General features: G+C 36.9%; 1 protein-coding gene across 1 annotated transcript; it reads left to right on the forward strand.

Moving 5' to 3' along the window:
* Positions 1-3,252: 3,252 nt before the first annotated feature.
* LOC127864938 (uncharacterized) lies at positions 3,253-6,317 on the forward strand. The gene is made up of 6 exons (XM_052404830.1): positions 3,253-3,807; positions 3,965-4,123; positions 4,407-4,653; positions 4,779-5,020; positions 5,174-5,409; positions 5,578-6,317. The coding sequence occupies exons 1-6, from the start codon at positions 3,601-3,603 to the stop codon at positions 5,963-5,965; spliced, it is 1,479 nt and encodes a 492-aa protein (XP_052260790.1). The 5' UTR covers positions 3,253-3,600; the 3' UTR covers positions 5,966-6,317.
* The last annotated feature ends 8,237 nt before the right edge of the window (positions 6,318-14,554 follow it).

The following is a 14,554-nucleotide window of genomic DNA, read 5'->3' on the forward strand; positions in this document are numbered from 1 at the left end:
CCTTTAAACATTTTAGATTTTTTGATACGATACGTCACTCAATTAACAAACTTTGATTGAAAAAGGATAGGTTTTGAGGAGCCTTAAATCTTCTTGTGCCCACTGATGTCTGCTGATTCTTTTCAAAATTTTTGAATCTGTATATATGAACATAGAACAATATAACATTTATAAAGACGTATTTGTCACAGCTTAAATTGTTTTCAACAGACAGGGTCAAAGACGCTAAAGATAAATCGAAGACCAGAATGATAATAGACCAGTGTTGGTAGAGCTTTTGTTATTTAATTATGGCTATTACATTCAGTCAGATTAAAGAGATATGTTCCATTGTTTAAATATGCTTTGTAACTGAAGGATCTCAAAGCCCAAATTACAGCAATCATGTTAGAGGTCAACTTGTTATTATGTTGCAAAAAATATCACTGCTCAAGCAGAATTTTTTACAGTTAAACATTAGGCATTTTTTAAATATTAAGATTTTGAGATACTCTTTATAAATTTTTAGGGCTGGAAGGAGGACATACTTTTTTAAACATTTGTCCAATACTTAAGCAGTGTCTTTTCCGTGAAGAATCCAGTCCGGTTTTTGGCCCCATTCTGAATGGAACAAAACTACATGTTTGTGAAACACAATGCCCCCTACTGCGCTTTGATGCCGCAAGGCAGCTATTTTAGAAAAAAAAGACTTTTGACCATGAAAGATGACTTTGACCTTTCACAACTCAAAATGTCCAGCTCCATGAGATACACATGCATGCCAAATATCAAGTTGCTATCTTCAATATTGCAAAAGTTATGAACAACCTTAAAGTTTTGGGACAGACAATGACAGACAGACAGGCCAAAAACAATATACCCCCAAACATTTGATCCGGGTCATACAAAGTATACATTTTTCCCAAAAAGGGGACCTAAAAATTCCCAAATGAAGGTTTCGAAAAAACATTAGGACCTTAGTAAAATAATACTGAAAACACTTCTATCCCTAATTTGAAGCATTTTTTTTATTTTATAGCTAAGCAATAAAAAAAGATATGTCATGTTCAAACAAAGAAATAACTTGACACAAATCAAAATCGATTTTGATTTTTGATAAAAAATCACTAAACCATCCAACATACACCCCAGATTTATTGAAGCATAGTTGACAGCCGCAAAACCATGTTCCATAAGCCGCAGGGTCATGATTTATTGAAACCTTAGTAGACAGCCGCTAAACCATGTTACATACGCACCATGGTCTTGATTTATTAAAACATTGTAGACAGCCACTAAATCATGTTAAATACGCCCCAGGGTCATGATTTATTGGAACATAGTAGACAGCCACTAAATCATGTTAAATAAGCCACAGGGTCATTATTTATTGAAACATCCCTTGTCAAAAAATAACCCACTTTTATACCAAAACACACTTAAACCAACATAAAACTATGTTTTTTCTGAGTTTTTCTTAGCAGAAGTTGGTTTTTGATATTAAAAGTGAGTTTAATGTGCGCTAAACTGTGCTTAACTGAGTTTAAAGTTGGTTATTTTAAGAAGATGTGTGTTTAAGCGAGTTTTGTTCTGTAAGAAGTCGGTTTTTTGTGTGGCAAAAGTGGTTCTAGGATAAGTGCCCCCCCGGAGAACTGCCCCCCCAAAGATTTTTCACTGGGCGGAGAACTGCCCCCTCACTTTTTTTTATAGGGCGGAGAACTGCCCCCCTGCTGATTAATAAGGGGCGGAGAACTGCCCCCCTGTCAGAATTGATGACCCGGAGAAGTGCCCCCTAATTAAAGAAATTTCGCAGCGATATATAAAGCGAGTATTATAATGACAATAACGCCAGTAACTTTCTTGCTATTATGTATGGAAATTGAGTGAAATTTCAAAAGTAATATAAAGTTGTACAAGTAATAAAAGTTATAAAACGGCAAAAATACCTGCCTCGGCCTGGACGTCGCCATCTTGATAATCATACATGCCATAATTTTTTAGGTCCAAAGCGGGACATTCCATAAAAAATTGTCGGGACATTTGACCAAAAAGCAGGACACCTAAAACGATCTATCATTCCACCTTTACTATAGTCAGTATAGTACTAACAAAAACTCTTGATACTTTTATTCAAGACATAAAACATCTGATATGAAGCATGAAATCTAAAACATAACAATAACAGTGTTATTTAATAAGACAATAGCAAACAACGAAGATAATATTCATCTGTTTAAGAGTACAAAATCTAGAACATTACGACAACAATACTCATTATATTAATTTCAATGGCAAACATTAACGCAGGGGAGGCTATCCAGTTGACTGAAAGTACGGGTTACAGTACACTATCTACCGAACAGTTACATTAGTTACACACGGAATGCGCGGCCGTACACATTTCCGTATTTTGTTTTCTTCTTATATACACAGATTAAACTGAATTGTGAATTTTCAGGCGCTGTATTGGGGTAGTGTCAAACTGTCATGAGTAACAACACGTTGTTTTTAAGCATGTGTCCATGCGCAGTTTGTTACTTGTCAATTGTCGCGGCTTAATTGGAGTAGGGTCAAACTGTCATGCATAGCACCTCGTTGTTTTTAGCTTAATTGGAGTAGGGTCAAACTGTCATGCATTGCACCTCGTTGTTTTTATTACAATTACACTAGACAGGATGGGTATCACTTATTGGACTGTTTGTTGCGATTTTGGTATATTGCACATTCGAAATATCCCGCTATATTGGAACTAAACATTGAATGTAAAAGACTCATTTATGACGTAGCGTTAATTTTACAAAACAATTGTTTTGTAAACCGTTTCAAACAAATACAAAATAAACACATTTTCAACATTTATTTCATTATAATAAAACTATCGATAGCAATAAGCGACCACTGTCTTGAAGACCACCATGGTGTGAATGCCTGATGAAATCAATAATTAGCCGATAAATTGCTGATAAGGTGTCATAAACAACACTGGTACACACGATAAGTAGAATCGGATTGTTAATTGGGGGCAATAAAGGGATTAGCGGTGTTAAGTGTTAGCGAAACAAAGCTTGAATAGCGAATTTTATTGGGAACCTATACACCTTACATCGTTTTTTACGAATGTCGGGACAAATCGTCTCATGGCGGGACGGCAGGACAAAGGGCCCAAAAGCGGGACTGTCCCGCCGAGATCGGGACGTATGGCATGTATGTTGATAATCACGTGATTTTCGTCAATGTGAACAAAGAAAAACAAATAACAATTTGCTAATAAAAAGTTTTCGCGGCAGAATTATTTGATATTTTCCCCGTAATAAAAACAAAAAATTAGCATGCAATTTAATCCATCCTTATGCAAGCTGAAAACAATAATTTATTTGTTTGTTTTCGCCAATTACGGATTTGGACGGTTCAATATAATAAACCCGTATGCGGCTTTATTCAAAGCTAACAAGTTCTTAACAATTAAGGTCGGTCCGGTCTACCAATTAAAAGATTAAAAGATCGCTAACGGTAACAAGTTCTCTGTCTGCCTAATTAGCTGCTAATTAAAGCAACTGTTACCGATTTTGTTTGATTGGCATGTCGACATGATCTGCTCAAAATGCAAACTGTTGCCGTAATATGTATAAAATGCAACGTAGACTTTCGATTATCACTATAACCATTGCATCAATTATGGAGTTCATAAGAAGTCAGAGAGGCGCGGCAAAGCTTTGTTATGAAGGGTTCACGTACACGAAGAAAAAGGAGACGAAGTCGACGATGCGATGGGAATGTTCCCAGCGTCGAAGCGAGAATTGCAAGGGTACCGCCACTACGGACAATCCAGTAAGTTAATTATTAATAATTATAAATAAATAATATTAGTATGAAATAATTCAATAACTTAATGAATCAAAAACTACCAATGTATTTATTAGAATATTAAAGAATATTACAGTTACTGCATTAAGGCATTTACTGAAATTTTCATTTGATGTTTTAGCCAACACGGGTGATTTCCTCAACAGATCACGTCCACGTCAACGACCAATTCTACGTGGAGGCGTTGAAGGTGCGACAAGAAATCACGGCCGCGGTGATCTCGAATGGGGGCCAGCCTCATAGGATCCTGGCGGACAAGCTGGTACATCATCCAGTGGAGGTAATTTGAATAAATGATACACAAGCCAGCTATACTGACATCTCATTTTCATTTCTGTGCATAACATAATTATATAATTACTACGAGGAACACAAATATTCATGCTGTTATTATTTTCTATTTCATTTCCAGGTCTGAGTAAAACATACCTATATAATAACTATGAGGAATTAATTTGCCGCCACAAGTGTAAATACACAAACTTTCGTGCGGTTATTAATGTCATTTTTTTCAAAGTCGGAGTAAAACATACTTATAAAATACATTTGTACTTTATTTCCAGGTCCGAGTAGCAGCGGGTACTACCGAGACCATAAAGAGACATATGCGTGCTAAGAAGGCAGGCCAGACACCGAAGAACCCTGAGAAACTCGAGGACATACCAATTCCATTCCCGGAGGCCTACAGGACCAAACTGATCTACGATAACGAGTCCACGCGTAGTAGGATGCTGGTCTTTGCCTCTGAGGCTGGGTTGGGACTTCTTGAGTCGGCGACAACGTGGTTCATGGACGGGACATTCTCTACCGGTAAATACTGTGTAAAATGCACGCATGATTTGGTCTCAAGTATATACTTTCAACTTTTAATGCGTACGATTATGTTTAATCTAAAATAATATAGCACCTTTTCCGAATATACGTTCTTATTTCAGCTCCACATGTGTTCGACCAAGTTTTCACCGTGCGTGTGCCACTTGGAGAGATGTCGGGGACAGTAGCATATGCCTTGCTGCCATCCAAGGACCAAACTTCGTATGAGGAGTGCATGACAGCTGTACTGGATGCGTGTCTAACTAGGGACATCCGTCCAACTCCGTCCAAGGTCGTGTGCGACTTCGAGGTGGCCATCCATAATGCTGTTCGTCAGGTTATGGCGAACGATATCCAGATACAGGTAAGCTTCATTAAGATGCATTAAAAATAATTAAGTAAACACGTAAATGTATATACCAGAAAAAAAACTAACGACATAAAAGCAATGTAATTTTTACAATGATCAAACAGATTTTACGTAACGATTGCACATATTTGTAAATGTGTTTTTCAGGGCTGCTTCTACCACCTTACGCAGAGTACCTGGCGTCGTATACAGGGGGACGGCCTGCAGGTCCTATACAGAGAGGATGAAGAAATAAGACAGTTCTGCGGACGACTCGACGGTCTGGCGTTGCTGCCGACGGATAAGGTGCTAGAAGGCATGGCCATCTTAAAGGACACGGCCCCTTCAGCGCTGACTGGGATCGTCGACTACTTCGACAATACCTACGTGAGCGGCGGATTTCGGTAAGATAATGTTTTTGTAATAGCTATAGCGGTCCATTTAAAGCCGTACACAAATTGAAAAACACAAGTCAGTTACTATATATTCTAGCTCCTTATTTTGTTCGATGCATTGGCAATATCTGACTAAGAACTTAATCTTAACTTATATGTTGTTTGTGTTCTATGCAGGTCCGTGAGGACCGCTGACGGCATGATGCGCTTCAGGAGAACGCCGCCCCGTTTCCCGCTAGATATCTGGAACGTACACGCTGCAACAGTCAGTGACGAAGCTAGGACCAACAACCTGTGCGAGGCTTGGAACAATGGGTTCCAAGTTTTGGTTGGGCACCAGCACCCGTCTCTGTGGACTGTAGTTGACTGCTTCATGAAAGACGCCGCTATGGTGGAGACTGAGGTGTATCGCGTGCGCAACGGTGAGCCTTCAATTAAGCCGAAGAAGAAGTCAACAGAGCGATACCAGCGGCGTCTGAAGACTTTGTGCGAGCAGGTGGCGAGTGGTGAGAAGAGTGTGAGTCAGTTTTTGAACGTTGTCGGCGGACTTGTGCGATTGAAGTAGTGTTTGAGTGTATTGTTTATGTAAGAATGCATATATGTTTGAACGTATGTATGATTGTAACTGTGAATGTATATATGTATGTATGTATGTATGAATGTATGTATGTATGTATGAATGTATGTTTTGAACGTTTATGTAAGCATGTATATATTTTTTAATGTATGTCTGAATGTATGTATGCATGATTGTAACTGTGAATGTATGTATGCATGTAATGTGTGTATTTATGTATGTATGTATGAATGTATGTTTTGAACGTTTATGTAAGCATGTATATATTTTTTAAATGTATGTCTGAATGTATGTATGTATGATTGTAACTGTGAATGTATGTCTGCATGTAATGTGTGTATTTATGTATGTTATTTTGTATGTCACATGAACATGAATTAACTAAACAACATAAATAAATTGCTTATAAATTCAACTTAACTTCACTTTTTTCTTCAAGTCGGCTAAATTATTGCCTTTGCCTTGCCTATTAATTTACTTTTTTATATGTCAATTTACGTTTTTTTCCATGGGTCAGTACTATCTTTATACTGTGAATTAATTCCGATGTAACTTTTCCTCCATAAGTACCGAGTTGCACGTCTATATTTAGTTGCAACACATTGCCAGTATTAACACGCACGCGTTTCCTGTGTGGATCTCGACTATGTTTCGCGCTCTTATTAAAACACGACTTTTACAAGGCATTCATGTATAGTGAGTGGTGCAGATGCGTACCAAGGGCATTAAACAGTATTATCATATGCCTCTAGACAATTTGTGTTATTCAGTTCGATAAATGGTAATATACTTGCAATGAAATTAAATTGTTACCGGATAAAATGTGTACGGCGATAACGTAAAATTACCCGTAAGTATTGTTTTCACTACGTAACTAATAACTAATATGACACCGGGGGGGCAGTTCTCCGCCCCTACAGATTTGATGGGGGGGGCAGATATCCGCCTACTAAATTCTGACAGGGGGGCAGTTCTCCGCCCCTACCGATTTGATGGGGGGGCACCTCTCCGCCACCTTTAAAATAAGGGGGCAGTTCTCCGGGGGGCAGTTCTCCGGGGGGGCGCTTCTCCGGCAAAAGTGAGCCTTTTTATTTATGAGTTGGTTTATGTGTGTTTAAGTGTGTCTTTTTGTTTTATAAGCGAGTCTTTTACAACAGAAGTTGGTCTTTTCTTAAACAGAAGTGGGTTTAAGCGAGTTTAAATTGGTCTTTTTGTAAATAAGTTGAGAGCTGCAACGAGGCTTAAAGACTCACTTTAACACACTTTTCAATAAGTTGGTCTTTAAGTTGGTCTTTTGTTTATTAATATAACTCATCAATGAAACAATAATTCTTCAACTAGGTCTTTGTTTGATGTATATAGCCATAAATAATACAAGTCAATTGTAAAGGGGCTTTTTTTACAGCTTGTTTGCCATTTTCCCTATTGTAAATGTGTGTGCTCCCCATAATTTTTAGGGAATATTGGATGAAAATGGCTCTTTCAGAACATCACAGGTTCACAGATGGACAACAAGTATCACTGACAAAAACTATAACAATGGTCAAGCTTAGTTTTATACAAAATACATGAAAGAGTTTGTGTTTCACTTTGATTTTTTTCTTCATGATTGGTTTTTATTATAAACAATATCTTATGATTGTTTTATGTCTTAAAAATATTTTATTTTTTTAAATATTATAATTATCTTATATGATTGTTTATATTTGTTTATAAAAGTATTTACTTGTTAAATCTGCATATTTTAATAATTATGGTATTGGAAACATTATTTTGGAAATGATCTATTTATTTTTGTATATAAGTTATGCAAGATTTTGATATTTTCATATGATACCATCATATCCATTTTCTTAATTTGCAATAAAATAATAAAATGCCAAACATGACCTGTGTTACATCAACTGTCATCAAAATAACAAGACAATACCTAAAAACACCCTTATTTCACACCACTAACAATAAACAGATAACAATCTGTCAGGCATTCAGAGCTTAACAGGAAACTGATTATCTACTGATGGGGTTTGCTTAGAGATAAGGCTGTGTGGAATGAGATATAAGGCTTTTGATTGGCTATTGGACAAGGAGTTATCTTTTTGAAAACAACAACTTTTGAAAAACAAGCTGGTGTCAGCAATTGAATATTGAGCTAAATTTAATTCAGCAACATTTATATAAAGAAGTGAAAGACTTATAATGGTAGTGTAAAATGTCTTGAAATTGTGTCAGCATGAAGTATTGAACAGTATTGAGAGATAAGGCTGTGTGGAATGAGATATAAGGCTTTTGATTGGCTATTGGACAAGGAGTTATCTTTTTGAAAACAACATCTTTTGAAAAACAAGCTGGTGTCAGCAATTGAATATTGAGCTAAATTTAATTCAGCAACATTTATATAAAGAAGTGAAAGACTTATAATGGTAGTGTAAAATGTCTTGAAATTGTGTCAGCATGAACTCTTGCATCAGGTAAACAGACAGACCTAATCCTACTAGACTTTAGTAAAGCCTTCGACAAAGTCAATCACCTCAAATTACTGCATAAACTTAAGATACATGGTGCTTCTGACCAGACCATATCCTGGATCAAATCCTTCCTAATCGGCAGATCCCAATCAGTCGTAGTAGATGGTACTAAGTCTGACCAAGTCCCAGTTACCTCTGGAGTGCCTCAGGGTTCTGTCCTTGGCCCCCTCCTTTTCCTACTATACATAAATGACCTCCCTTCCCTTGTTACATCCCAAGTTCGCCTCTTTGCTGATGACACTGCCATCTATCTAACAGTGACATCCGAGGCGGACTGTCAAAGTTTACAAGACGATCTCTGTAAACTAGAGAAATGGGAAGAGCTATGGGACATGGAGTTTAACCCTGGCAAGTGTCAGGTTCTCCATGTCACACGGAATCGTAAGCCCATTGCGCACCAATACAAGCTTCATGGTCAAATCCTATCCCCAGTTAAGGATGCAAAATACCTTGGTGTTGACATTTGCCATGATTTAAGTTGGAACACACATATCTCCAGGATCACAACAAATGCAAACAAAACATTAGGTCTCCTCAAACGTAACATCAAGACAAAACATGAAAAGGTCAAATCACTATCCTATCAAACACTAGTACGTCCCCAACTTGAATATGCTTCCCCCATATGGTCACCACACACTCAGGTTAACAAACACAACATAGAAATGATTCAGCGGCGAGCAGTCAGATGGGTAAAAAATGACTACTCCCATTACACCAGTGTCACACAACTTCAAAATACACTCAACTGGCGCACCCTTGAGAACAGACGCATAGATGCCAAACTCGTCCTTTTCTACAAAGTCTACCACCATCTTGTGGCCATATCACTCCCATCTTATCTTGAAACCCCAACCAGGTTAAACAGACACATGCATCCCCTCAGTCTTCGTCAAGTCCATACAGGTTACGATTACTTTAAGTACTCTTTCTTCCCCCACACCACAGTATTGTGGAACAGGTTACCCCACCCCGTCGCAATGCTGCCTGACCTTGAGAGCTTCAAGCAGGCAGTAGCCCAACTTAGCCACTAAACCCATGGGAATTGCTTTTATCCATTTTTTACCCCTTGTATACTATATGACTTTTAAATCTCTTAACAACCTAACAACACTATCCTTATTATTGCACAAATTCTTAACTTGCTGAAAGATACCTTTCTCAGCTTTTACTCTTTTACTTTACTAACAGCCAACGCACACCCTGCCCATAATACTCGCGAGAGGCGTGAGGCAGTACTATGAGATAGATAGATAGATATTGTGTGATGAAAACAATGTGTTTTTTACTACAATGTGGAAATCAACAATAAGTTGGTTGGAAAGGAGGTTGAACTGCCTGTTGTTTTTTTTTTGGAATACTGAAGAACAGTTTTAACAGGTTTGTATTGTCATTTCTTCATCCCTTTTTTATTAAGTTTATTGCATTAATTACGATCATTATCATATTTATGTATTGTCACTGGGAAATTTAAATGGATAAGTTATTGTATTGCAATTTAAAGGAAAAGCAACACAATTTGAAGCAAAAATAGATAAACCTACACATTAAAAAGTGTAAATGTTGTGTACAGTGAATAATTTTGGTTGTGTTTCATGGTTATTGTCATCTTAAATTTTATTTATAGCTATTTCTGGTATTACTGAACGGATTCTTTTCCCACATACATAATTAGAACTTAAATATTTTAATTATGAAGGTTAAACTCTTTCCACGAGGCAAAATTTACATTGATGGGAAGATCCTTTGAAAAGAATGTGCATCACCACCTGCCTGATGTATGGACTTTTATACCTGGTTTTTACCCTGCACGAGCTGGCAAACTTGAGGGGAAAAAGAGTGGGGAAACCTCGCCCTGTCCTTGACCAAGAAAGCTGGATTTGTTGAGAGGTAAACTATACAGGTTATTGCATTTAAAATGCAACCAGTCCACACAGCCAAATGAGACCACACATCTTGGTACATTTTCAAAATGCATTTTCTACCAAATGCAATTTCTTTTAATAATTGATGAAAAGTGCTAAGTCACATGTGATCACGGGATTAAAATTTCAAAAATAAACAAACACAAACAACAAGCAAATAACTTAAATGTATTATTATGAAAGCAACAAAATTACCATAACAGCAATATTTCATAGTTAAGTGGAACGAAAACATAACCAATTAACATGTTTGAAGAATGCCTTGCCCTTTTGAAAGTGTTTTGGTATTAATCCTTTGCAGATCAACTGGCATAAGAGATCCTCAAGAGGAGAAGGACACAAGCAGCATCAATGGTACATGTCGCTCCAGCACCTGCTTTCCAGGTCTCTCTACCAGCTGCTTTCCAGGTCCCTCCACCCGCCAAGATCAGGTCTAGGTCCCTGCACTGGCTGCCGTCCAGGTCCCTTAGCGATCAAGGTCTCTCCAGTGGCTGCTGTGCAGGTCCCACCACCGTATGCCGTCAAGGTCCCTCTATACGCTGAAATCCAGGTTCTTCATTCCGCTGCGGTTCAGGTACCTCCAACAGCTGAGATCCAGGTCTCTGCAGCAGCTGCGGTCTAAATACTCCCCCCGCAGTGGTCCACTGCGGTTAACCTTTTGCTTTAAAATCTTCCATAAATGTCTATTATTGTATTATGTACTGTAAAAATAATATGTTTGTATTATTTTTCGGTGTACTATTTTTGTCATATAAACATAATATAGCACACATTGTCTTTTTTCCTTTAAACCACACGGGGCTTATAATGAACTGTTGTAATTGCTTCACAAAAACCATTTTTTCTAGAACATATCAGTCCAAAATTATTTTTTTTCACACTGCAAAATCCCACAAAAGACTCACAAAAAACATGCTTTCTTAAAAAAACTCACTGTTAAAACCCACAAAAAACCAACTTACCCAAACCCACAAATGTTTTCTTCACAGATAAAATACTGTTAATAACTAGGTTTAAAGCGAGTTAAAAGCATGTTTTCACTTTGAAAAAAACTAAGAAAGGCTTTCTTTCAGCTCACTTTTCGCTCACTTAAAAACCGTGTTAAGCCTGCCTATAGCTCACAATTTTAACACACTATTTACCCACTTAAAACCAACTCCACAAACAGAAGTTGGTCTAAGCATGTTTAAAAAACCTCAAAAAACCAACTTGTAGAAAATCATACTCACTTTAAACCCACTTAAGATGGTTAAAAAACCCACTATGTTGGTTTAAAGCGAGTTAAACCAAGATTTAACTCAGAAAAAACCAAGTCGGTAAGCTCAAAAACCAAGTCGGTAAGCTAAAAAACCCAGTCGAAAAGCTAAAAGCGTGTCTGAAAAAACCTGCTTTTAGCACAGTGCAAATACCACAGAGTTGAACACAGCTGAAGAAAACTCACTTTAAACCCACTTAAGACGGTTAAAAAACCCACTATGTTGGCTTTAAGCGAGTTAAACCAAGATTTAACTCAGATAAAACCAAGTCGGTAAGCAAAAAGTGTGTTTAAAAGACTCGCTTTTAGCTCGGTGCCAATACCGCAGGGTTAAACCCAGTTTAAAACTGGGTTATAACCAGATTTTGCTCACTTTTTTGACAAGGGATAGTAGACAGCCACTAAACCATGTGACATAATCTCTAGGGTCATGATTAATCGAAACATAGTAGACAGCCACTTAACCATGTTATATAAGCCTTAGGGTCATGATTTAATGATAAATAATAGACAACCACAAAACCATGTTACAATACATTTAAACCTAGTGTAAAGTAAATATTGTAACTGCACAAATATGTTTGGAATACCAACATTATTAAAGGCACCTCTCACAATGCAATAGTTTCCAGTGAAATAAACATAATTGTTTTGCATAACAACTGATGCCTTTCAATTTACATTTAATTATATTTGGTGAACTGAGGCTTTAAGAATCTCCTCAATTAAATCATTTCATTTAGTAATGTTACTTTAAAAATGCACCGCTCCACAGATTGGCAAAAGGACATTTATATTTTCAATAGATCCCAAAAAAGAAACAAGAGATGTGGTTGTCAGAAACACAATGCCCCCTATTGCGCCGCTTAGAAGCCATATATTTGACCTTTGACCTTGAAGGATGACCTTGTCCTCTGACCACTGAAAATGTGCAGCTCCATTAGATACACATGCATGCCAAATATCAAGTTGCTATCTTCAATATTGCAAAAGTTATCGCAAAACTTTTACCAATGTTAACGTTTTGGGACAGACAGACATACAGACAGCCAAAAACAATATACCCCCAATCATTCGATCTGGGGGCATAAAAAGTACATTACACGGTAATATTGAAAAGGATCAAACATGTTTGCATAAAATTCTAGTAACATTTTTTGATGCTAGTTTGGAAATGACATGTATCACATACTTTATAAAGAACTACACAGCAGATGTATACGTGAGTAGTAGAGCTGTGAGCACATTGGGCAATGGTGATATTCATATTTCAACCTATAAAGCTAAGACAAAATCTGGAATACAAAAGGTACAGGGTGTTCCCCTGAAGGAATAAGGTTTTAAAGCACACACTACTCATTAGCCATTGTATCTTTGCGAAATTGTATTACATTTCCACACAATTCTTCACATTTTGATATTAACCAACATGAACTTTAACTCATAAAGTTATTATTCAGGCCATATTATTCTTTTTAGTCATAGTCTACAGACTACATGTATAAACACTGTTACTCCAATATAACGCGGATGACGGGGGTCCAAGTCAAAGACAGAGTTATAAACATATCATCATTATAACTCCCAGAGCATTTGATAATTTGTGTTGTGACAGCTCAGCAACCCTTTGGGTTATACAGCTGAGAGTTGAATTATTGGCACAAGGTTGGGTTCTCATTGGCCAATACATGCATATAAATCCTATCGTAGCGATGACTGCATACATACTGCTTTTCTAATACATGTTAAGATATATCCAATTATCCTATATAATTACTACATCAAACAAAATAAATTATTATGACCATAAATGACGCTAAAGGTGTTAACGAATTTCATCAACACAAACCAGTGGTTTTTCTTTCGTTCAAATTTGGTTCCAGTAGAGGGACCCATGCCAATTGAAAACAAGAGAACCGCCTAGCGGGTGCAGACCGCTCATCTATTTTTCTTTTGATTTAATTAATTTTTTGGGGGGATTCTAAGGTGGGATGGTTGGACTGTCTTTCAAAAACAAAATAACAAAAATAAATAGTTGTGTTTTTTAACCATGTTTAAAAAAATATATTTATTTTTTGGGGGGTGAGAGGGGGGTATAGTGTGGTCATTTATTAGATGATCTTTCAAAAATGAAATAAAATTGAAAAAAAAAACTTTTTATTTGGGGTGGGGGGATTCTGGGTTGGGGCGTGGTGGATGGTTTGGGTGGAGTCTATTGTGGTTTGTCAGGTAAGTGTTGTTTTGTCAAAGTATCAATCAAATCTGATCATAAATAAAGAAGTTATGGCAATTTTAGCAAAATTTAATAATATGACCTTGAGAGTCAAGGTCATTCAAAGGTCAAGGTCAAATTTAACTTGCAAGGTACAGTACCCTCATGATAGTATGAAAGTATTTGAAGTTTGAAACCAATAGCATTGATACTTTAGAAGTAAAGTGGATGTAAACACAAAATGTAATCAAGTATTCAAAGTAACTAAGTAAAAAAAGGGCCATAATTCCAAAAAAATGAAAATCAGAATTATGCAACTTGTCCTGTAGAGTCCCCTTATGATAGTTAGCGCGTGTTCCAAGTCTGAAAGCAATAGCTATGATAGCTATAAAGTGGACCAAAACACACAACGTAACGAAAGTTTCAATTGTCTAAGTATAAAGGGGCCATAATTATGTCAAAATACCAGTCAGAGTTACATAACTTTGCCTTCACAGTCCCCTAATGATAGTTAATAAGTGTTGCAAGTATGAAAGCAATAGCTTTGATACTTTAGGAACAAAATTGACCTAACACAAAACTAAACCAAATTTTCAATTTGCTAAGTATAAAAAGGGCACATAATTCTGTCAAAATGCCAGCCAGAGTTATCTTACT

The sequence above is a fragment of the Dreissena polymorpha genome, chromosome 1 (assembly GCF_020536995.1).
Source record: "Dreissena polymorpha isolate Duluth1 chromosome 1, UMN_Dpol_1.0, whole genome shotgun sequence".
Classification (NCBI taxonomy): Eukaryota; Metazoa; Mollusca; class Bivalvia; order Myida; family Dreissenidae; genus Dreissena; species Dreissena polymorpha.

Coding starts and splice junctions, on each gene's coding strand:
- LOC127864938 (XM_052404830.1), top strand. CDS start 3,601: ATGTATAAAATGCAACGTAGACTTTCGATTATCACTATAACCATTGCA. Junction 3,808..3,964: donor CCGCCACTACGGACAATCCA/GTAAGTTAATTA, acceptor TTGATGTTTTAG/CCAACACGGGTGATTTCCTC. Junction 4,124..4,406: donor TGGTACATCATCCAGTGGAG/GTAATTTGAATA, acceptor CTTTATTTCCAG/GTCCGAGTAGCAGCGGGTAC.